Source organism: Puma concolor, chromosome B2 (assembly GCF_028749965.1).
Source record: "Puma concolor isolate L17-30 chromosome B2, mPumCon1.1.hap2, whole genome shotgun sequence".
NCBI classification, from domain to species: Eukaryota; Metazoa; Chordata; class Mammalia; order Carnivora; family Felidae; genus Puma; species Puma concolor.
Genome location: NC_141671.1, coordinates 275,707 through 299,401, shown reverse-complemented (window position 1 = coordinate 299,401; position 23,695 = coordinate 275,707). Strand labels below are relative to the sequence as shown.

Genomic DNA, 23,695 nt, shown 5'->3' with positions numbered 1-23,695 from the left:
AGGCTCAGCACTCAGCCCTGGGGAAGCTGAGGCAGGACCGCGTGGGTCCCACCAAACGCAGGCACCTGCAGAGGTGAGTTTAGCCATCCAGGCTGGCAGCACTGAGCCCTCCAAAGGGAGCAAGGCTGACGTGGGCAAGGGAGTGCTGCCCCAAAGGCCAGGGACACTGGGAGAACGGGCATCCAGAGGCCACCTGTGTCCACGTCACGATTCCGTGGCTGCCCCTGCCCTGGGCTGTGAGCAGGATGGGCACGAACGCCTCCCTGGTGGCCAAGTTCATCCCCGTGGGCTTCTCCCACCTGGCCCACCTGCAGGGCTGGCTCTTCTTCCTCTTCCTGGGCGTCTACCTGCTCACCGTGGCCAACGACCTATTCATAGTAGTCGTGGTGTCGGCTGACACCACCTGCAGCCCCCATGTACTGCTTCCTGCGCGTGCTGTCAGCCCTGGAGATTAGCACCACATCGGTCACCCTGCCCCTGCTGCCCCACCGCCTCCTCACAGGCCAGCGCCACGTGCCCCACATGGGCTGCACTCTCCACATGTTCTTCTTCCTCTTCCTCAGGGCCACGGAGTGCTGTCTCCTGGTGGCCACAGCCTATGACTGCTACGCAGCCATCTGCAAACCCCTTGGCTACCCACTCCTGCTGAGCCACAGGGTGTGCCTCCAGCTGACAGGGGCCGCGTGGGCCTGTGGAGCGATGCTGGGCCTGAGCCACACCTCCTTCATCTTCTCCCTGCCCTTCTGCAGCCCCGACGCCAGCCTACACTTCCGGGTTCTTCTTGCCCTGTTTGCCAGGTGCAAAAACCCACCACAGATATGGAAGATGACAACTATAAATTACCCTTCCCACTTGCATTCAGCGCTCAGATCTTTGGAGAAACGGTCTCCTCTGAGCCCGTCGGTGTTAAATAAATCTCCAATCCACCAAGTTCTCCAAGTGCTGCTTGGTTTTTCCACCAGCGTTCCAGACTGGTTGCGAAACATACTTGGTTCCCTGACTGGGAAACCCAATTGCGCTGGTCTATTGTTGCCACTGGCTTGGGAGAACAGCGAGGCAGTGAGGGAATGAAGGATCACAAGAGAGAGGGCCCACCTTGCCTGAATTTCGGCAGACTCCTTCTCGGTTGCCTGGGGCCGGCCCCTGCTCCGCCACTCCCACCGGACTCAAGGAGACTTGGCAGGTGAGGACCTGGACCCGACATCAGAACTGGTAAGGCTGGAGCCCAATCTAGTCTGGCCCACTCGCAAGAGTGGAAGGGGGACCTGATCACTCCCCGAGACTTCAGAAGTCTCACAGGTAGGAATACTGTGGAAGGAAATATAATAACCTCTGGTGTGTGTGTGTTGAATGTGCGGCTCGGCCAGGCTTGCCAGTCGAATTCGAGTCTGTAGCTCCACGGACGGGCACCCTTAAAGTCCCCCAAAATTTACAGAGTCTGAATGGGCTCTCCTGTGTCATGGTAAGAGTATAAGGTCTAAGGTGGTATCAGGTCAGATTCCGACCACAAGTCACAAAGCTGAGTCTGCTAAGGCCAAACCTCACCTAAAGTTTCCCTCGGGAACGCGACCAGAGGAGTATCTGATTGGTCCTCTCATCTGAGGGGATACCCTCCCTTTGTCTGTCTTTGCAACACCAAACACAAGAAAGGAATTAATAATGGGATCAAAACAGAGTAAGCCTACGATTTTAGAGGTCATACTCAAAAATTTTAAAAAGGGATTTTCAGACGATTACAGGGTGAAAATGACACCCAGGAAGTTAAGGATCTTTTGCGAACTAGAATGGCCCCTATTCAATGTAGGATGGCTCCTAGAAGGGACATTAGATACTCAAATAGTACTGTGGGTTTGGCTAATAGTCACTGGGAACCCAGGCCACCCTGATCAATTTCCATACATTGACTCCTGGCTTGAAATTGCCCAAAATCCCCTGCCTTGGGTGTGATTCATCATTAGCAAACAGAGCCAGGCAAAGGTTTTAGCCACTTTATGTGGAGGCTCACCCAAGAAGCCAAAGAAGCAACCCACCACTCCCCTAGTGTTTGCAAGAAATCCAGAGGAAGATCCCCTCTTTCCGCCACTTTATGACTCACCGGGCTCCCTCCCCACTGCCCCTGAGCTTGAAACTCCTCCCCCGTCTGTCTCTCCTCCCCTCCTGGACCCAGAGAACCCTCCCTGACAAGGACCAGCGACCAGATTGCACCCTTGGCCAGGCACAGGCACCCTCCAGATGTCAGTCCAGATCCGCCGGTACCAAGAGGCTCTCCTCCGGGTCATCAGAGCAGGGGCTGAGAAGCCCAGAGTTAAGAAGGCCAACTCAGAGGAACCCTCAACCTGGCAGTGATCAAGATCCAGTCAACCGCTTAAACTGACCCTCAAAAAGACACTGGCCCCTGAGACCTCCACCCCTGCTCCAGCCACACCCCGGAAGCTGGCTGGCCTGCACATGGCAGAAGCTTGAGGAATCAATGTGTGGACTGAGCCCAGGGGTTCGGATGCAACTCTGCCAGCCCTTGCCCCTTACTGGTGTCATCGCCCTGATCTTGCTGCTTGCTGTTGGGCTAATAGAGACTGCACCAACAAACTGGCCACGGAACAGATGGCAGACTCCCTGGTAACCTAACAAAGCCAAATCAACTCCCTGGCAGCAGTGTTCCTCCAAAATAGGCAAGCCCTTGACCTCTTCACTTCAGAAAAAGGAGGGACTTGCATCTTTCTGGGGGAGGAATGTTGCTATTTTGTAAACCAATCAGGAAGAGTCAGGACTAAGGTTAAGGAACTCAAGGAAAGAATTCAACGTAGACAACAGGAAAACATCAGTCAATGGAGAGGATGGGATCTCACAGACTGGGCATCCTGGCTCCCTTCGCTGGCAGGGCCCCTTCTTTCTATAATTTTCCTTGTGACCATCGGCCCCTGTATACTAAATACCCTGGTACATTTTATTGAAAACACTGTTGCTTGCCAAACTACAGCCCGTATCTTAGCTTTCCAAGAGTACCAACCTGTAAAACTGAAAGGTGATGCCTAGTGAAAGTTTTTTTTAAGGCATCAAAGTGGGTAATGTTGGAGAAATGAATAAAGTCTTACACCACAAGATGGCCGATGAGACTAAAACAAGCTCTGGTCTCTGACTTAGAGACCCCTCTTCCAGGTTCTTCTTGTCCTGTTTGTCGCACACACGAAAACCCCCACAGATATAGAAGCTGACGACTATAAATTACCCTTCCCCCCCTTCATTCGTAGCTCAGATCTTTGGAGAAACGGTCTCCTCTGAGCCCGCCGATGTTAAATAAATCTCCAATCCACCAAGATCTCTGAGTGCTGCTTGGTTTTTCCACCTGAGTCACAGCCTGGTTCTGTAACAGTATTTTCTATTCCACCATTTTCTTTGTTCGGTCTACCTCAGCCTTATTTTGTGCAGTTCACGGAAGGCACATTAAAGCCTTTCAGGAACAAGGCCTGCATGCAAATCACAGCACAGAGCCTGCTGAGTGGGGAAAACCCTGGGTTAAGATGGAAGACCTGGCTGCCACCCACACCGTGCCACAGATGACTCTCAGGACCTGCCACGTTCTGCTCCCATCATGTCTCTGGTTTTCAACTTCCTCAATGAACCACATGGGCCTTGCTCCAGGCTCAGCCCCACTCTTCTACACCCCAGGAGTTTCTCTTTCTTGTGGCTGATTTTCTTACAAAGAACCAAAAAGATTATGTTCAATGCTTCTTGTCCACCATCCCTACCAAGTGATCTTGAACTATGGTAATCCCAGCCAAATATAAGCATGGTCACTTGGTTGCCATAGAGACCAGTCAAAATAGGTAGCACGTTTCTAAATTCAAAACTATGACGCTGGATCTAAAACAAGTCAAGTGGAAAAGTTTCTGTTTATTTACAAAGATATTTCCAGCAAGAGGGCAGACAAGCCTGGTTCACCAGAAGAAAGGGAACAGAGAGGATGAAGGGACCTTTAGTGACCCACATCTACCTTCCTCCAATGCCGTGGCGCTAAGAGGGCAAATGATCGCGGCTCCCAGGATGCAGTGTGCTCTCCGCCTGGCCTGTCTGGTCCACGCTCATCATGTGCTCCAGCTGTGTGGAGGCAGCCAGCATGGGACCCAGAAAGCCTCGGCCAAGGCACCTTGTCTCACCCAGGACCGTCAGCTCCTTGTCTGCTAGAAGCCAGCCCCAGCCACACACAGCTTTGCAAACTAGTGCACCAAAAACAGTAACACAACTGCCTGACCAGATGCCTGAAACGCGCCCATAAAGACTCATAAAAGCTCTTCCCTTCAGATCACAGATGATTTCTTGCTTTAGGAGTTTCCGAGAAAGTACATTACTTGAGTCCTTTATCATTTACAGCTTGAGGGAGCGTTCTAACAGCAAGGCGTCACAGGACTTGGAATCCACACAGGGCCAGGGAATGATGGCAGACAGGCCAAATGCAAAACGGAAGGGTCTCACAGGTGGAAAGGTGTGTAAGTCCGACCTTGTGCCCCAGTCAACAACAGGATACCTACAAAAACAGACACTCAGATCAATGGGACAGAATAGAGAGCCCAGAAATGGACCCACAAACATATGACCCACTAATCTTTGACAAAGCAGGAAAGAATACCCAATGGAATAAAGACACCCTCTTCAGCAAATAGTACTGGGGAAACTGGACAGCGACATATAGAAGAATAAACCTGGACCACTTTCTTACACCAGACACAAAAATAAACTCAAAATGGATGAAGCGCCTCAGTGTAAGACAGGAAGCCATCAAAATCCTTGAGGAGAAAGCAGGCAAAAACCTCTTTGACCTCAGCCTCAGCAACTTCTTACTCAACACGTCTCTGGAGGCAAGGGAAATAAAAGTAAAAATGAACTCCTGGGACCTCATCAAAATAAAAAGCTTCTGCACAGCGAAGGAAACAATCAGCAAAACTAAAAGGCAACTGACAGAATGAGAGAAGATATTTGCAAATGATGCAGTGTGGGGGTAATGGTGGGGTTCAGGGTTTTGGAGCTGATGGCCAAGAAAGAATTTTTAAGATGTCTTTGGTGCAAAAAGGTGGTTTTATTAAAGCATGGGGATGGGACCCATAGGCAGTAAAGTCTAGGGGAAGTTTCCAGTGAGACTTTCATAAGCCGAAGCAGACTCACAGGACACCGGAGGCCTAGCTATTGTCAAGGTAGGGTGGTTTTTCTCTCTAGCAAAGTATTAGCATTAAGACAGTACGGGGTTCCTGGAGGGATGGTTTACTCTGCCAGCCTCAAGTATCTGCCAATGGGCTGCAGGTTATAAGGAAACTTAGTTCTACCTGCCATTTCCTTCTGCCTTTGTTCCCACATCACTGTGGAGGAGAGGGTGATGTTGGGGCTCCAGGAAATGGAGTCTATAGGTTTCTGGAGATTAGACAACGGATAAGATTGCCTTTTCTTGTAATTTACTAAGACATTTGTAAACTGATGTAGACTCACATCCTGCAGGACTGCAATCTCTAGTTACCATTTGTTTTCCCCTTTGTTCCTGGGCAGCCAGGAGAGCCTGAGGAATGCCACACATCCCACTTGCGGGGGGGGGGGGGGTCGGGGGGGGGGGGTTGTCCAGGGTGTCAGCTTGCCTTAGCTCCCTCATCACAAATGACATATCTGATAGAGCGATTCAAAAATACATAAAAAACTTACAAAACTGAACACCCAAAAAACAATCCAATTTAAAATGGGCAGAGCAAATTATATGAAAATACTAATTTGAGAGGACACATGCACCATAATGTTTATAGCAGGCTATCAACAGTAGCCAAACACTAGAAACAGCCCAGTGTCCAACAACGGATGAACAGGTAAATACATGGTATATATATATACAATGGAGTATTACTCAGCAATCAAGAAGAATGAAATTGTGTCATTTGCAGCAACACGGGTGGAAATGGAGGGTTTTATGCTATGGGATATAAGTCAGGCAGAGAAAGAGAGATACCATATCATTTCACTTGTATGTGGAATTTGAGATACAAATCACACACGGGGAGTGGGGAAAGAGGAAAACCAAGAAACAAATCTAAACTCTAGAGAGAACAGACTGAGGCCTGCTGGAGGGGTGGTGGGAGGGGGGTGGGGTGATTGATGGGCATTAAGGAGGGCATCTGTTGTGATGAGCACTGGTTGTTGTGTGTATGTGATGGATCAGTATATTTACACCTGACGCTAACATTACACTGTATGGTAACTACACTGGAAACCAAAATTTAAACATTAAAAATAAATGTAAAAAGAATAGGATGCCTCCTGGGGACAGACCTGCCTCCCCTCATTTGCTAGCCCCTCCCTGAGCCCCCCCCCCCCAGGGAGCAGGTGACAGACCCCACTGTTCTGCAGCCTGAGCACAGTTTATCTTAATGGGGTGGGAATCTGCAGTCCGGGGGCTATAGCACAACCCTGCTGGCCTTTCATGGTACCTGACAGTGGTTCTCAAAATGCAGTGTGCACCAGCAGCAACAGCATCGCCCAGGAACATAGAATTTTAACCCCTCGGGTGCTGCCGCAGACCCACTAAACCAGGAATTCTGTGGGTAAAACCCAGCTCACTTTCTGAAACCCCTTTGCTAGACCTTAGCTCAAGGGACAGTTGCTACAGGATTTCAGAACCCAGACCCGCCCTCCAACACTGGAGAAGACACTGTTGTGTCTGGGCCACACGCTGGCACAGGGTCCCCAAATCCCGACACTTGGGCAGGAATTGGCGTGCTCCTGAGGGGTCAGGAGTCAGAACGCTGAAGTACAAGTATCTGTAAACAGTAGCTTTAACCCAAGTCCCACAGACAGCCTGTGGGGTCATTCGCCCCTAGGGAGAAATGCTGGCTTCCGGTAGCCACAAGTTTAAAACGAACTTTCTTCTTCCCCTGAAGCAGTTTACTGAACGTTGTAGCTGGTGCACAAGGAGGCAAGGGCAGTCCAGGCCCGGGCCAGGGACCAGGCGGTGGCCTCCCAACCTCTGACTTTGCAGGAGGCCACCAAACCCACAGCTCAGCACTTCCTGCCTCTCTTGAGCTGAGCCGTCAGGTGCCCACAGGTGGGTGGGCCACCACCACATGCCCTTCCTCTGCGTGTGACCAAACTGCCCCTTCTTGGCTAAATTTCTAATCGGCACTCCACCACCTCTGGCCCTAAGGACACACCCTGAAGAAAGTCAGAGAAAGTTCCATCCCCAATGCCTGGACCCCTCCCTAACCTCACCCATGAGGCAGAGCAGGTGATCCGTGAGCCACTAGGGAGGGGGCGCGAAACCGTAGGAAACAGCGCAAGTTGGAGGAGGAAACTGTAAAAGGGTCCCCACCCCACCCACCCCCTGCCCCGCCGGCGCCCCAGCTGCACGTCTGCTCCCACATAATCCAGGGGACCCAGCGCCAGGGACCAGGTCCCTGCTCTGGGGTCACCCGAGCTCCTGCGGAGGCTGCAACACATCTGAAAGGACAGGGGGGCACAGGCCCGATTCCCAGACACCCTACCTGCGCCCCCCGTGTGTGCTTGACAGCAAGCTGGTCCTCAGAAACGGTGACCCCTGACGGCCAGCAGGTCCCGGGACACGGTGACCCCCGACGGCCAGAAGATTCCCGGAGACGGTGACGCCCAATGGCGAGCAGGTCCCAGGAAATGGTGACCCCCGACTACCAGCAGGTCCCTGGACACGGTGACCCCCCGACGGGAAGCAGATCCCAGAAACGGTGACTCTGACAGCCAGCAAGCCCCCGGAAACGGTGACCCCTGACGGTGAGCAGGTACCCGGAAACGGAAACGGAAACCACGGAAAATCCGCAGGAGCGGATCCTGCTCAACCCTATGCACCTCCAGATCCTCCCTCGGCGAACCCCACCGAGAAAGGAGGGGGCGCCTCTGCCAGCTCCCACCAGGAGCCTAGGGCTTGGGTCCCGGGCCTGGCCACGGCCCTGAGTATCACCCCGGGCCACCGCCGCCCGTGCAGTTTCTCATGCGTGACACCGGGTGGGCTGCGAGCAGGCGGGGCGCAGCGACCTGACAGAAGCTCAGGACACCGGCACGAGGGGGCGGGGTGCAGGAGGGGGCACTGAGAGCAGCGGGCGCGGGAGCTGGTCCCACAGCAAACCGGCCACTCTGTCCTGCTGCCTGTTGCCCAGAACTGCAAATAACTCCCTTCTATCGTGACTCGTGTCTACAAGGACGGCCAATTGTTAAACATCAATAGTGCTTTTTGAGAAAGGCAATCCAAATATCTAATTTATCCTCAGCCACTCCTTCAGATGGACAAGGGAGGGAAATTCTGTTCCCTTAACAGATGAGGTCACCAACGGACCAAGTTAAGACAAGCTGAGACTGGAGTCTCATTACCCTGATTCTGCAGGTGTCCCATTAATACCAGATTCTATTTTGGATTCCTCTCCCTCAGCACTGTCCCCATCACTCTGATGACCCCATGTCTGCATGCAATTTGACTGCAAATTAACATTTGGTTTCCTCTTGGAGGAACATCAATCTTGATGTCAACCGTAGCCAAAATTAGTCTCTGGCTCTGTACTCCATCCTACATTTGCAGAGAGATCACACAATCATTAAAGTGGTCACCAATTAAATTCATAAGAGAGTTAAACCAGAATAATGGCAGAAAAGTAAAAGCACAGTAATTTACATAATAAAAGACTCACACGGGAATTTTAAGGTTGGTTAAGGTTGGTTGAGGCAAGAGACAAGATAACCAGAAGGACCTACTTGTGGGGGGGGGGGGGGCGGGGGGGAGGGTGCCTCCAGAGGCTCAATCAACTTTCATCAAATGTTAGAAAAGAAGAAAGGGTTGCTTTGTCTCTGGAGGGGTCCTGGAAGACCACAGGGGTTCAGCAGGGCATACTTACCACCTCATTATGAGGAATAACTCTTTTTTTAAAAAAGAGAAAGAAAAAGATCAGTGGTGGCAGGGACTGGAGGAGGGAGGGATGAAGAGGCAGACAGAGGATGTGTAGGGCAGTGAAACTCATCTGTATGATGCTATAGTGGTAGCTACAAGTCATTACACATTTGTCAAAACCCACGGAATGGACACAAAGTGAGCCCCGCAGTGCACCGTGGACTTGGCAGATTATGACAAACCCACGGAATGGACACAAAGTGAGCCCCGCTGTGCACTGTGGACTTTGGAGATTATGATGTGCAGGTCCATCAGTGGTAACAAACGTACGGTCTGGTGTAGTATTGATCATGCGTGAAGGCAATGCGTGTGGGGGCAGGAGGTATATGCGAAGTCTTTGTACTTTCTGCTCAATTTTGCTGTGAACTTAGCCCTGCTCTAAAAAAAAAAAAAAAAAAAAAAAAAAAAAAAAAAAAAAAAGTCCATTTAAAGGGGAAGAGAAAAAAAGTCAAAAATTTTGCCCTAAATCCATTTATTCTAAATGACAGTCTTGCAATCTTTCCTTTTCTTATTGCCAAAACTCTCAAAGAAGTATTTCAAAATACCAATTACTTAATATTTTCTCCTAATTTTCTCAAAACTGAGTGTTCCTTTCCAACACACACACACGCACACACACACAAATGACCCTCTTTCTTACCGCTTATCCCGCATACACCCCACCACACACGTTTCCCTGTAATGATGATTCCCTCCTGTCAAGTAATCCTCCTATTGGAGTCCATGATTGGTAATTCTTCCGATAATTAACATCAAGCGGTACAGCATGGGAGTGTCCCCTGCCAGCCTCAGCCTCACTCCACCTTAGTGAGGTTTTCCCTTATTAAATTTCACAAAGGGAAGGGGGAATCCATGCAAATTGCATGGATCAGGAATGTGGTTCTAGTAGGTGTGACAGGAGGGACAGGGATGAGGGCAGTTTTACTTCTTTGGATGCTCCATGCTCCAATAAATATAGTAACAGTAATAGCAAAAGTAAATGCTTCTCTGCACATCACTGTCTGCCTGCTGATTTCTCCATGATGATCCAGAAAAGCAGGCATATATCCATATTCTTCTTCACCCCACAACTGCACACAACCCTTCACCACCTTCCTACGGTTGACAGCTTCATTGAGCAGGACAAGCCCTCACCACCTTCTCATCCGTCAGCTAATCCTTACTTCCTAAATCAATCAAAATATAGCAGCAACTAGTCTAACGGCCAAGAACTGGAAACTCTCCCAAAGTCCTCCAATAGGAAAGCAGATTTTATAAAAGCAGGATTTCCATACAGTGGAATAACCAGCAGTAAGAGGAATGACTTACACAGTGTGGACGACTCCCATAAGCATGATACTAAGTAAGGTGGCTGCAAGAGAGCACAATAAACATTACAATTTTTTTAAAAAAAACTGGAATATTAGGGGTGCCTGGGTGGCTCAGTCAGTTGACCATCCGACTTTGGTTCAGGTCATGATCTTGTGGTTTGTGAGTTCGACCCCACATCAGGTTCTGAGCCATCAGCACAGAGCCTGGAGCCTGCTTCAGATTCTGTGTCTCCCTCTCTCTTTGCCCCTCCCCCACTAAATTCCCCCTCCCTGGTCTCTCTCTCTCAAAAGTAAACATTTAAAAGATGTTTAAGAAAAATTTGACTTTTTAGAACAACACCTCTAGCACCATTGGGCCATAAGCCTGAATGTGATCTGCCACCTGAACACATCTCCAATATGACCCCAGCACTACAAAATTATCTTGAGATCAGGATCAGGATTCGTGTGCACTTTTATCTGCCACAGCCTTAGTAAATGAGAGCCTGGCTTGTTTAAATAAATTAAAAAAAAAAAACAAAACACCAAGGTTCTCAGAATTGGTGGGATTTTGGGTTGAAATCCTGGTAAGTATTTACCAACAGTGTGACCTTGGGCCAGTGATTTAACCTCAACCACCCTCCTATCTTAGTCTACAGTTAGGACTATTGCCTAACTGGCAGAATGAAGCCCAGAGACATAAACTCACATAGCAGTTCTCCCCACTACCTGGTGCAGACCTCTCTGAACACCTTCCCGACTTAGGAAATAGGGCCTGTAAGAGTGAGCATTTACCAAACACCTATTCTGTGCCACGCACTGTTCCAGGAGCTTTACATGTTTAACCTGCTTCACCAATTCTACTCTCAAGTGAGGACACTGGGCCACAGACACATTAGACTGCTGGGCTAGGAAATGGCAGAGCCTGGACGGAAGCTCAGGCAGTCTGACACACCAACCCTCGTTCTTAATCACACGAATACCTGTTCTGCCTAATGAGGATAAAAACATGATGTTCTGTTGGGGGCGGGGGGGGGGGGGTTCTTTTCGTGAAAAACTAAAAAATCAGGGGATTATGATTTTTAAATTAGGAACAGTCAATATGAAGTTTGCAGTGAGTTACCTATATAACAATACCTGTCAGGAAACATGCCAAAGAAAGATTTATGTGCACCTTTTAGCCATCACCTCAACCGCTGTGGTTTCTGCACCATTGGGAAATGTGATTCAGCACCACTTTTCAGGATTGAAAGGCTTCTATGTCCCCTTTTCATTTGTTTGAAAAGTACTTCTTGGGGCGCCTGGGTGGCGCAGTCGGTTAAGCGTCCGACTTCAGCCAGGTCACGATCTCGCGGTCCGTGAGTTCGAGCCCCGCGTCAGGCTCTGGGCTGATGGCTCGGAGCCTGGAGCCTGTTTCCGATTCTGTGCCTCCCTCTCTCTCTGCCCCTCCCCCGTTCATGCTCTGTCTCTCTCTGTCCCAAAAATAAATAAACGTTGGGAAAAAAAATTTAAAAAAAAAAAAAAAAAAAAAAAGAAAAGTACTTCTTGCAGTCAGAGCCAGGGGGATAAGCCAGGAGCCCTAGAGGTCATCTAGCTACATGAAAACCCTGAGGCAGGCAAAGAGAAATGTGTGACTTCTCCACATCAGCCAGTCAAATGGGCCAAAGGCTATTATGTCTGGTGGGACCCGGCTCTCCCGACTTCTAGCTTGGTGTTGTGATCCTGACACAGGGCTTGTGGTTTAAAGACTGGTAAAGCACGATAATCACACCAGATAGAAGCAGGAGGGGCATGAACATTGGAGCCCAGAAGAGAGATTCACCACAGATTAGCACTCAGGAGTCAGCAGTTAATGGCTGTATTAACAGAAGCAGAGCCCCTGAAAGAAAGAAGGTGATAAATGGTGATAAATAAGTCTAATCTACCTATACCAGGTCTGGGGTATTGCACTTATTCTTAGGCACTACAGATTTTCCAAGAAGGAGAGGGAGACTGGGGCGGGGGGGGGGGGGGGGGGATTTGTCTTCAAATATCTGGAGAACTTTTCTAACCCCTAGTAAGTTTGATCAAAAAGAAAAAGGAAAGGACCCATACAAATAAAATCAGAAATGAAACAGGAGAGATCACAACCAACACAGTGGAAATACAAACAATAATAAGAGAATATTATGAGAATTAGACACCAATAAACTGGGCAATCTGGAAGAAATGGACACATTCCTGTAAACATATAAACTACCAAAACCAAAACAGGAGGAAATAGAAAACTTGAACACACCCATAACCAGTAAAGGAATCAAATTAGCAATCAAAAATCTTCCAGAAAAACAAGACTCCAGGGCTGGATGGCTTTCCAGGGGAATTCTACCAAACATTTAAAGAAGAATTAACACCTAGTGTCTTGAAACTGTTACAAAAAATAGAAATAGAAGGAAAACTTCCAAACTCTTTCTATGAAGCCAGCATTACCTTGGTTACAAAACCAGATAAAGACCCCACTAAAAAAGGAGAACTATAGACCAATTTCCCTGATGAACACAGATGCAAAAATCCTCAACAAGATACTAGCCAACCAGATCCACAATACATTAAAAGAATTATTCACCACGACCAAGTGGGATTTATTCCTGGAATGCAGGCTAGCTCAATATCCGCAAATCAATCAATGTGAAAAAGGAGAAGAACCACAGGATCCTGGGGAACTGCCGTACGGGAGGGAGTTCAGATCCACACCACCCTAGAGAACTGTCGTACGGGAGGGAGTTCAGATCCACACCACCCTAGAGAACTGTGGAACGGGAAGGAGGTCAGATCCACACCATCCTCAAGAACTGTCATACGGGAGGGAGTTCAGATCCACAGAATCCTGGAGAACTGTCATACAGGAGGGAGTTCAGATCCACAGGATCCTGGGGAACTGTCATACAGGAGGGAGTTCAGATCCACACCCCCCTAGAGAACTGTCGTACGGGAGGGAGTTCAGATCCACAGAATCCTGGAGAACTGTCATACAGGAGGGAGTTCAGATCCACAGGATCCTGAAGAACTGTCATACGGGAGGGAGATCAGATCCACGGGATCCTGGAGAACTGTCAGTCGGGAGGAAGTCGGATTTCCACTCTGGCTCTTAGGAGCCCTTTCAGAAGCGGGGTAACCCAGGGAAGCAGCTGAAAAGCAGCAACTGGGAAATGAGACAGGCCACAAGTCCCACACGGTCACTCACTAGCTATGACCCTGGGACAATGTCACCTTTCCGACCCTGTGTGTCCAGTGAGTGAGGTTCTTTCTTCCAGGAAGCTGGTGGCAAACACACCAGCTAAAGGGCACCAAGGCTCGCCTCCCACACTATGGCGCTCACCACCGGGCTCCGCGCGCCGGGATGTCCTCGTGCAGCCACCGCGTCACCTCGCGCGTGGAGGCCCCACCCCCAACACCCCGGGGGCTCCCCTGTCAGCGCAGCCACAGCGCGGGAGCCCTTCCTCCTGCGGGGTCGCCCCCCCCTCCCCGCGTCGTCCCGACCCCGGAGGGCTACCGGACGCTCGTGCAACCGCCGGTGCGCGACCTGCACCTGCAGACGCACGCGCACGCGTGCGACCTCAGGTGTCACCGGCGCTGCTGGATGCGGGCTTCACCGCGAGCGTGGCGCCCCTGTGCGGCCGCTTTGCGCGACTGTGCCCGCGTGCCCCCAGCTGGCGGCGACCGTGCGGGACGCGGGAGGGGCGGGGGCAGGCGTGACACGAGACCGCCGGCCCCGCCCGCTGCACCTCCCCAGCTCCCCGCGCCCCTCCCCGCGGCGCCCCCGCCCCTTCCCGCCCCTCCCCACTCTCCCCCCCCGCCCCTTCCCGCCCCTCCCCACTCCCCCCCCCCCCCCCCGCCTCCCTCGTCCCCCTCCCCGCCCCTCCCCGCTTTCCCGCACCCGTACCGCACGCAGGCAGGAACCTCGTGGGTGCGTGTGCCCCGCCCGCCGCCCCCCTCCACCCGCAGGCCGCCCGCGCCTCTACCACCGGGTTCGCTTTGCTCCTACCGGGCGGTCCAGCCGGCCCTCAACCCGCTAGTGTCCACGCTGGGGAAGGAGGAAGTGAGGGGGCGGCGAGGAAGCCCTGGGGAGTCTGGGGAGGGGGCGGGCCCGGGGGTGGGGATGGCCACCGGGAAGGCGGTCTGCGGGTTCCGTGTGCGAACCTGCAAGTGCCCAAGGTCGGACGGGGCGGGGCGATCCTGAGCCCCTGAGGTCCGGGAGTGTTCGGGGCAGTCCCTCCATCCCCGTTTTCACGGTTCAGGCAGGGGAGAGTGGCCTTCGGGCGGAGGCAGAGAGAAGGCAGGATTGGGGGAGGACATTCCCCATCCTCGGGGCACTGTGACCGCCCTTGCCAGGGTCAGGTATCACCGGACGGGTCACGTCCACCCGCTCCCACTCGGACGGCACACCATGAAAAGACCCCACGCTGTCTGGCGTCAGGGAGGCCCCCAAATTGACCGGGAAATCGTAGACTCTACCCTCAGGAGACCCCGTCCGAAAACAGGATCCCGGTTGCCCATCTTGGGGAAACCAGACCAACCTAATGCCCACCAGGAGCATTGGACCCCTAAGTGTACCGAGCAGCGGGACAGGGGGACAGGGGGACAGGGAGTGAGTGAGCGGAGGAGGTGGAGGAAAGGGCTCCGCGCTCCCCGGAGAGGGCCGGTGACGGTGATGGAGGCAGACCACACCTTCCAGAAACCCCTGCCCCAAGGACCTCCCACTGGAGACACAAAACCTCTGGGTCCTGGGGAAAATATTTTCCCATGCTCACCATCTTCCCCAGAAATGAGAACAGTTTGGTTACCGAACGTAAAGAGTAAGAAGGGACACAGTGCCAGGTGACATTTCATACCAAACAGCTTTAAATAGGGACACAGGATATACTTTAATTTGAATTTCTAAATTCTTTATTAACAAGATTGTAATCACATCAGAGTACTTCATTTATGATGAATCATTTCAGTGTTCTCTGTAAGTAGAAATTCAGTTTGGTTCAGCATATGGTGTGATATTACAGATGAAACATATCGATGGAAACACAGAAATTAGTAGAACATGGATCCCAATCTAAAACTTACACTAACTTGCTGGACAAAAGAGGAAACAGCAGTGTCTCTATAAATCGGAGGGGGCCAGGGAAAGATTCAATTGCAAGCTGGCTTTGATGCTGTCTCTACAGTGCCTTAAAGATTTATGTTCTGCTGGAGTCACATGCAAAATCTTGCCACCTAATCAATTATGTGAGATCCAGGAAGGTGGGAATTAGAAAGCAGAGTTTTTCTGCAGCCCTTCCTCCCCACTTAACCCCACATCTTCTCTATCTTTCCCATTAATTTGGGGAAATCATCAAAGGATGTGGGTGGTGAGTAAGGGCTAGCAGTAGCTCTTCTGCTCCTGGATCACCCACCCATGATGCGGTCACCCCCCCCCCCCACCAGATACAGTAGGTCGTCATGAGGAGTGAACTGCCCCCTTTTTTTAAATTTTTTTTTAACATTTTTATTTATTTTTGAGACAGAGAGAAAGCATGAACAGGGGAGGGTCAGAGAAAGAGGGAGACACAGAATCCGAAACAGGCTCCAGGCTCCGAGCTGTCAGCACAGAGCCCGACACGGAGCTCGAACCCACGGACCGCGAGATCATGACCTGAGCTGAAGTCAGACGCTTAACCGACTGAGCCACCCAGGCACCCCTAAACCGCCCCTTTTGATGCCATACTCCCCCATGGTCTTCCCGTCTTCCAGCTTCTTGCCGTTGCAAACCACAGTCTGTTTCTCAGGCAGGCACTACAGCCATCTTGCTCTCAATCATCTGTCTCACCTGGGCCACCGAACTGGACCTTCGCACCTGGAGGAGGTGCCTCTGCCCCTCATCACCAATCTCCACCAGAAACAGGGACAGCTACTCGTCACTGGGCTTCACCACCTTTAGAGTGAGGTGGATGGTCGTCTGCCTGTCGATGCCATAAGATGACAGCTTTCTCTGGGGCTTGAGAGTCTTGGATCCCAGCAGAAGGACCTGGTCCTGCACAGGAACGTTGGTCTGAGCCCAGACATATTCAGTGATCTTCTTCACTCTGTTGTCCAAGTTAGCAGTGAGGGTCATTGATGCCCATTCCTCAGAACAGACCTCCACCTGGACAATGAAAGCCAAGCGACCCGGCATTAAGGTGACTGGAATGCCTGCAGCCTTTGCACCACTTGTCCCCTCTCTGACCCACCCGGCTGGCCCTCCAGCTCCTTCACAACAAGCTGTGGCCCTCCCTGTCTTGGAACTTCTTGTTTGGAATTTCCAGCTTAGAACTCAAGAAAATCAATCATATTCCTTTATAGCCATACCTCTTCTTCATCCCAACGTCATTGATGGTTTCCCACATTACTTGCCTCCCTCCTATCTATGTAGTTTGTCAAAGGTCAGAACTAGATACAATTACAAAGCATCCAAAGATATATACCAGACTCTAAAAACAACTCCCAGGAGAATTCCCAAGACTTGGTGGCCTCAGGGGTTACTCCCAGCACTGCCCTCCAGGACTACCTTACAAGGAAACCCTGGCTAGGATGCCTATTCTCTGTACAATTGTTTCATTTTTTAAATGTCCCATGGCCTTATAATAATAACTCAGTGTGTTATGTGCCTTGTTCATCTGTATTTCCTGTGTTTTTACATATGCCTGTTGTAGAATACGATCTCCTCCTGTAATTAGACTAGGGCCTCACTCACAGGAGGTAGGGCCAGGTCTGAGTCCTACTTGAATAATCTAAAACTGGGCAAGCTTACCCTGTGTCCTTATCAGCAAGCCTGGGAGGCCCTCCCTCCTGCTCCACTCAAACTCATCTTCCCAGTCTGGATGCCACAGACATTTCTTCACTGGACTGGGGCCCCTCCGTGCCAAGCTCTTATCCTAGCTCTCTTCACGGTGCACATACTCTTTACAAGATAATGTATCAGGTCTTTAACAGCTGGGGATAAATGAGTTTTGTGAACTGCTCTTCTGGGAGGAGAAGGAAGTTTAAGAGCCCAGGACCCCTAAACACAATAAGAGTCAAAGGGCTTGCATGTTTTCAAATCTTGGCAGCCCCGTTGAGCACAAGGCCCACTCATACCTCCCACCACCCTCCCCTAAGCAGCCTGTCAGATCTGACACAGAAGAGAACCCAGGAGTCAAGTGAACCTCTTCTATTTCCAGAATCTTCCTTCACCTCGGTAGATATCGTGCCTGGTGCATGCCTGCAAGATGGCTTCCCAGCTCCTCCCAGCTCCATCCCTCCTGCACTCCTAAGCCCCCTCCCGCCCCATCTCTCCCCAACCCCACCATCAAGCCCCAACTCATACAGAGGCAGGAAGCACCAGATGCCATGTCTGCAGTCAAGGGACCAGAAGCAGGAGGCTGAGGAAAAAGAGCCTTGTGTCCAGCTTATATGCATAGGCTGGGTTGGAAATCTGCTGCCTGAACCACTGTGTCTGTACCCTTTGTTCTCAAATGATCTCATGAATTTTCTTTCACTTTTGCTACAGTGGAGTCGGTAAACAAAGAATACTGTCTGATCAAGCACTTTGTTCTCTGCCAAAGCATCTACCCTCCTGTTCCAAACACAGGATGGTCCTTCTCTGTTGAGAATTCTCCCTGCTTCACAACCACACCCCTGGTCCTGACCTCTGGACCCGGAAAGGCTGGCCAGGGTCGGTGAGGAGTGATGTGACCAGAGCAGCCTGTTCACACCAGGCTGGCAGAGGGAACCAGGTCTCCAGAAGACACAGGATGAGTCTCCTGCATGGATGGAAGACAAGGCTGCAGTCCCAGGGCGCCACCTGCTACGTGCGCTCCAGCAGGTGCGTTCACCTCCTCAGATGTTTGTTTTCCAGCCTTAACATGAGACGATTGGACAGAATTTCTAAGTTCTTCCAGGCTCAGAAAACTGTTCATAAAATGTTCTTCACAAAGAACTTTAGGTTCCTGGGTCGTGAGCTCTCTAACCTTCTTCCTATCCTGCCCCAGAACCTGCAAGCCAAATCCAGTACTTAAAACAATCCTAGACCAACAATCAAGTGCTGAGCCCACCTTCCGCACACCAGAACACCGCACATCCGCTGTCACATCACAGCACTGTTTCCCCACCTTTCCGCTGGACATTACCTACTCCCTATGCGCTGTGACCTCCCAGAATCTCCCAGGAAGCTGTTGCTTCCTCCCTGGCTCTGCAGGGAGGATTTGGATTGAGACAAAGAGGGCGTGCACAGGCTGTGTGCCCTCAGGGAATTGACTTGACTACTCTGATCCTCCTAACATCCCAAAGGAACCACTACCCTCTCCCAAACTCAGGACAGTGCCACAAGAGCCGTTCTCAAAACACCATTTATTAAAAGTACTCCCAATGTTTTCCAAATAAAAATTCCCTAAATATGTCAAGTTACCATCTTTTTTGCTGTACTTTTAGTGGCCATTCACTCACGGAGAGATGCGAAATGGTCCCATTTTACCGCAGGAGTCTCCAACCTGCAGAACTTGGATTTACAGAAGCGCCTGTGTAGGGTCATGGGATCCAAGACCAACCAAATATTTTTAAAAACTCAACTTAAATCATGTTGTTCTCCTTGAAGCTCTTACTGGTCAATAAAATTGGAGGAGGATTGAGACCATCCGCCTGCAGGGCTGCACCTGCATCCGGCGTCCAATAGGATCCGGGCATCCTGAAGCGTCAGCAGTAGCCGAGCAGAAAACACCGGATCAGGTTGCGGGAGGCTGGAGCCAGCGCTGCAAGAAGAGGTTAGAAAGAAGCCGGGAAGCCATCTCCCGTCGTGTTTGCGCAAAGCATCTGAGCCCCTCCCCTCCTCCCACCTTGGCCTCGGACCGGACCCCTGGTCTGAGTCCCTCCCCTCCTCCCACCTTGGCCTCCAGACTGGACCCCTAGTCTGAGCCCACCCCTCCTCCCACCTTGGCCTCGGGACGGGACCCCTCGTCTGAGCCCCTCCGCTCCTCACACCTGGACCTCACACCCGGACAGAGATCAGGTGTTGAAAGCTGCTTAGCATTCGCGGCTTCTCATGCTTCCCTCTCAGCCCTTCCCGCCTGGGCAGGCTACACCATGTTGGGGCCCATGTCTCCTTTCTCGGAAAAGCTCCTGCAGGGGGGCCCAGGACGAGGAACAGAGTCTGTCGAGCCGCGGACCTGCCGGTCTAGCTGCGCCCGTGCACCGTCCGCGTTCCCTGCAGATGCCCCGACACCAGGTCAGGGAGCATGCCTTTCCTTCTGGCCCGCCCCTCGGCCTCAGGGATTTAAACAGATCAACCTGTGCGCAGCACCTCCTCCAGGAAGCCCTCTCTAACTCCCTTCCTATGCTGGGCCATGGGCCCATCCTCTATCCAATCATACGCCTTCCTTGAGCCCCTCGGAACAAGCTTCTCCAGCAATAAGACCACCTGCTTACTTGTCTGTCACCCCCACTAAACAGTAGGAATCTTGGGGACCATGACTGTGTCTTGACTGACCTGTATCTTCAGCACTTCGTGGGCATCTGTCTGGTGCAGTAAATACTTGATATTTACCAACGGCATGAGGACTTACAAGATTTCAGGAACTCCAGGAGACATTTGTAAATGCACCTCATTCCCTGTTTCCACTTTCTATGGGGTAAATGTTGGTACCCCTGCAGCTCCATTGATAAGAAGGGAACTCACCCACAGTCTTACTAGTAGCTGCTGGCAAGCAAGACTGGAGATGCAAATCTCTACTGCCTTCCTTCCAATCTTCTCCCAGAACAAAGGAAAGGGGGAGTGCGCGGTGTGCGTGCCCTGGCATTACAGGAAGGGCACAAGTCAGGGAAGGAACAGGGCAGAGAAGGAGGCTGGTGAGGAATGAGCTCGAGCTCGGGTCTGTATGCAGATGGAGCATCCTGTGTGGTGGGCCCTGCCTGGACCTCCGGGCAGCCGGCGAGAGCAGACGAGCAGACGTCAGAGCCTGGAGGAGGACAGCCCCCCACCCGAACACTGGTGGCGGGGGTGGGGACAGTTTACAGGGGTTGCTGTCACACCCGCCTCAGCCATAGGGGAGTCACCCAGGGGAGCTGGGGATTTGCAGCTCGGAGCCACTGCAAGAGCAAGCCTGGGATTTCCCTAAGAAAAACTGATTCAGGGGATTCCCTACCCAGACAGGGTTGGATTCCAAGACGCACTGTGCTTTCTAGGAATCCAAATAACAAACCTGGACTCTGATCTCTCTCCACATAGTTCCCTTCCATGCCACGGCCCGGGCTGTGCCCTGTGCCCTTCTGCTGGCCACAGGGAGGATTTCTTCCCAGGACCTGACCTTGTCCTTGCTTCCTAGCACAGTAGAAATCTGAAGCTTTTTCCCTGTGTCATAATAATTTTTTTTAGACTCAGAAAGATTCCTTTTCATTTGCCCTTTGTCATAGATTCTGGGTCTGGAGTTCTCTCTTGCCCATCAAGAAAGCAGTACGCAGGGTTGAAATGCGAGAGAGGCTCCTGTCCTGGAGGAGACAAGAGCCCCAAGTCAGGGTCCTTGCTCCATTTTTATCAGGATCAGGCTTACAAGCATGATGGGCTGATGGGTGTGCACAAAGAGACAATGAAACCGTGAACATTTACTCATGGGCGTGGGGGAAAGGGAGTTTTGAAGATATATGTGTTAGGGGTTTGAGTCAACACAAAACAAAATTCTGGTGGCACCACCTCTGTTTACCTAAACTGACCTGGGGACAAGAAAGACAGAGCAAGCTACCTCAGGGTCAACAAGGCACCTTTCTCTTTCTAATTAGCTCCACTCTGGGCAACTTCACCCCACAGCAGTCTAAAGTCCTGTTTTTCCTGTTTACCTAATTTGGTCCTTCCTTCCTGTGAAAGCAGCTTTCTGCTATTGGACTAAATTGGAATACCTAATCTTGTTTACCTAATCTTGTATATTTTTATCCTGAGACTTCCTATTCCTACACCTTTGTATAGGGGCTTTTGCCCCATTTACCTAATTTTGTTTACCAAATCTTGTTTACCCAAACTTGGGTGTGTTCATCCTATGGCTTTCTAATTCTTTATGCCTTGTTAACCCATTGGTGCAAGCTCGGGGAATTCCTAAACTTATTCCCCATAGCCCTTCAAACAGATTCAGAAGAACAGCCTAGGTAAAATGTCATGCGACAGAGGTCTTACCAGCTCATAAAACGAAGGTGTCAGACACATACACGTACAAACGGTACAACCGGCCAGTGTGACTCCCTCAAAAACCAGGCAGGTCAGTGCCGGTGCCGGGCGGGTCACTAGGCAGGTCACTGTTATCAGGACAGAGGCCCCTCTTATGTGTTTTCTGGTGTCCCAGGGGGCATGTGGAAAACGGCCCAGAGAGCTAGAATACCACTTCAGAAATGCCAACCAAACTCCATCACAAAGTTCCTGAGAATTTTCATTTATTTATGATTGGAAAAACAATTCATCCACTCTCATGAAGGACAATGTGGAAATACTTACAAATGTAAGTCTTTATTTCTGGATTTTTCCATCATAGTCCATTGATTTGTATGTCTCCCTTTATGTCACTACTACACTGTCTTTATTACTCAAGCTTCATAATAAGTTTAAAATCAAAGTATAATTTTGCCACCTTTTTATTTTTTACAAAGTGTTTTTGGCTATTCTTAGTCCTTTGTATTCTAACTTTTAAGATCAGCCTGTCAGTTTCAAAGGAAAGAAAGAAAGAAAGAAAGAAAGAAAGAAAGAAAGAAAGAAAGAAAGAAAGAAAGAAAGAAAGAAGAAAGAAAGAAAAGAATCCTGCTTTTTTAATAGGTATTGTATCCATAGAGAAATTTGAGGAGAATATCCACTTTTACATTTTCTTCTAGAATTTTTTTTAATTTTCTTATTTATTTTAAAATTTACATCCAAATTAGTTAGCATAGAGTGCTACAATGATTTCAGGAGTAGATTCCTTAGTGCCCCTTACCCATTTAGCCCACCCCCCACAACCCCTCCAGTAACCCTCAGTTTGTTCTCCATGTTTATGAGTCTCTTCTGTTTGGTCCCCCTCCCTGTTTTTATATTATTTTTATTTCCCTTCCCTTATGTTCATCTGTTTTGTCCCGTGAAGTCCTTAAATGAGTGAAATCATATGATATTTGTCTTTCTCTGACTAATTTCATTTAGCATAATACCCTCCAGTTCAATCCACATACTTGCAAATAGCAAGATTTCATTCTTTTTGATTGCCGAGTAATACTCCATTGTGTGTGTGTGTGTGTGTGTGTGTGTGTGTGTGTGTATACACACACACATATATATACATATATATGTGTGTATATGTATATGTGTGTGTGTGTGTATATATATATATATATATATATATATATACATATATACATATACACACATATATATGTATATATACCACATCTTCTTTATCCATTCATCCATCGATGGACATTTGGGTTCCTTCCATACTTTGGCTATTGTCAATAGTGCTGCTATAAACATTGCGGTGCATGTGTCCCTTTGAAACAGCACACCTGTATCCCTTGGATAAATACCTAATAGTGTAATGCTAGGTCATAGAGTAGTTCTATTTTTAGTTTTTTGAGGAACCTCCATACTGTTTTCCAGAGTGGCTACACCAGCTTGCATTCCCACCAGCAGTGCAAAAGAGATCTTCTTTCTTCGCATCCTCACCAACATCTGTCCTTGCCCGAGTTGTTAATGTTAGCCATTCTGACAGGTGTAAGGTGGTATCTCATTGTGGTTTTGTTTTGTATTTCTCTGATGATAAGTGAAGTTGAGCAGTTTTTGATGTGTCAGTTGGCCATCTGGATGTCTTCTTTGGAGAAGTGTCTATTCATGTCTTCTGCCAATTTCTTCACTGGATTATTTGTTTTTTGGCTGTTGAGTTTGAGAAGTTCTTTATAGATTTTGGCTACTAACCCTTTATCTGATATGTCATTTGCAAATATCTTCTCCCACTCTGTCAGTTGCCTTTTAGTTTTGCTGATTGTTTCCTTCGCTGTGCAGAAGATTTTATTTTGATGAGGTCCCAGTAGTTCATTTTTGCTTTTGTTTCCATTGCCTCCAGAGATGTGTTGAGTGAGAAGTTGCTGCGGCCAAGATCAAAGAGGTTTTTGTCTACCTTCTCCTCGAGGATTTTGATGGCTTCCTGTCTTCCATTGAGGTCTTTCGTCGACTTTGAGTTTATTTTTGTGTATGGTGTAAGAAAGTGGTCCAGATTCATTCTTCTGCATGTCGCTGTCCAGTTTTCCCAGCACCACTTGCTGAAGAGACTGTCTTTATTCCATTGGATATTCTTTCCTGCTTTGTCAAAGACTAGTTGGCCATACATTTGTGGGTCCATTTCTGGGTTCTCGATTCTGTTACATTGATTGAGTGTCTGTTCTTGTGCCAGTACCATACTGTCTTGACGATTGCAGCTTTGTAATACATCTTGACATCCAGGATTGTGAT

At 49.8% G+C, this 23,695-nt stretch overlaps 2 protein-coding genes across 2 annotated transcripts; one reads left to right on the top strand and one right to left on the bottom strand.

The window, feature by feature from the left end:
- The first annotated feature begins 245 nt into the window (after nt 1-245).
- On the top strand, nt 246-2,625 carry OR10C1 (olfactory receptor family 10 subfamily C member 1). Its single transcript, XM_025917170.2, is given in 3 exon segments — nt 246-403; nt 405-797; nt 2,571-2,625. Coding segments are annotated over 3 exon segments (606 nt in total).
- Nucleotides 2,626-14,275: 11,650 nt separating this feature from the next.
- Nucleotides 14,276-16,408, bottom strand: UBD (ubiquitin like modifier D). Its single transcript, XM_086705979.1, is given in 3 exon segments — nt 14,276-14,287; nt 15,934-16,026; nt 16,028-16,408. Coding segments are annotated over 3 exon segments (486 nt in total).
- Between the last annotated feature and the right edge of the window lie 7,287 nt (nt 16,409-23,695).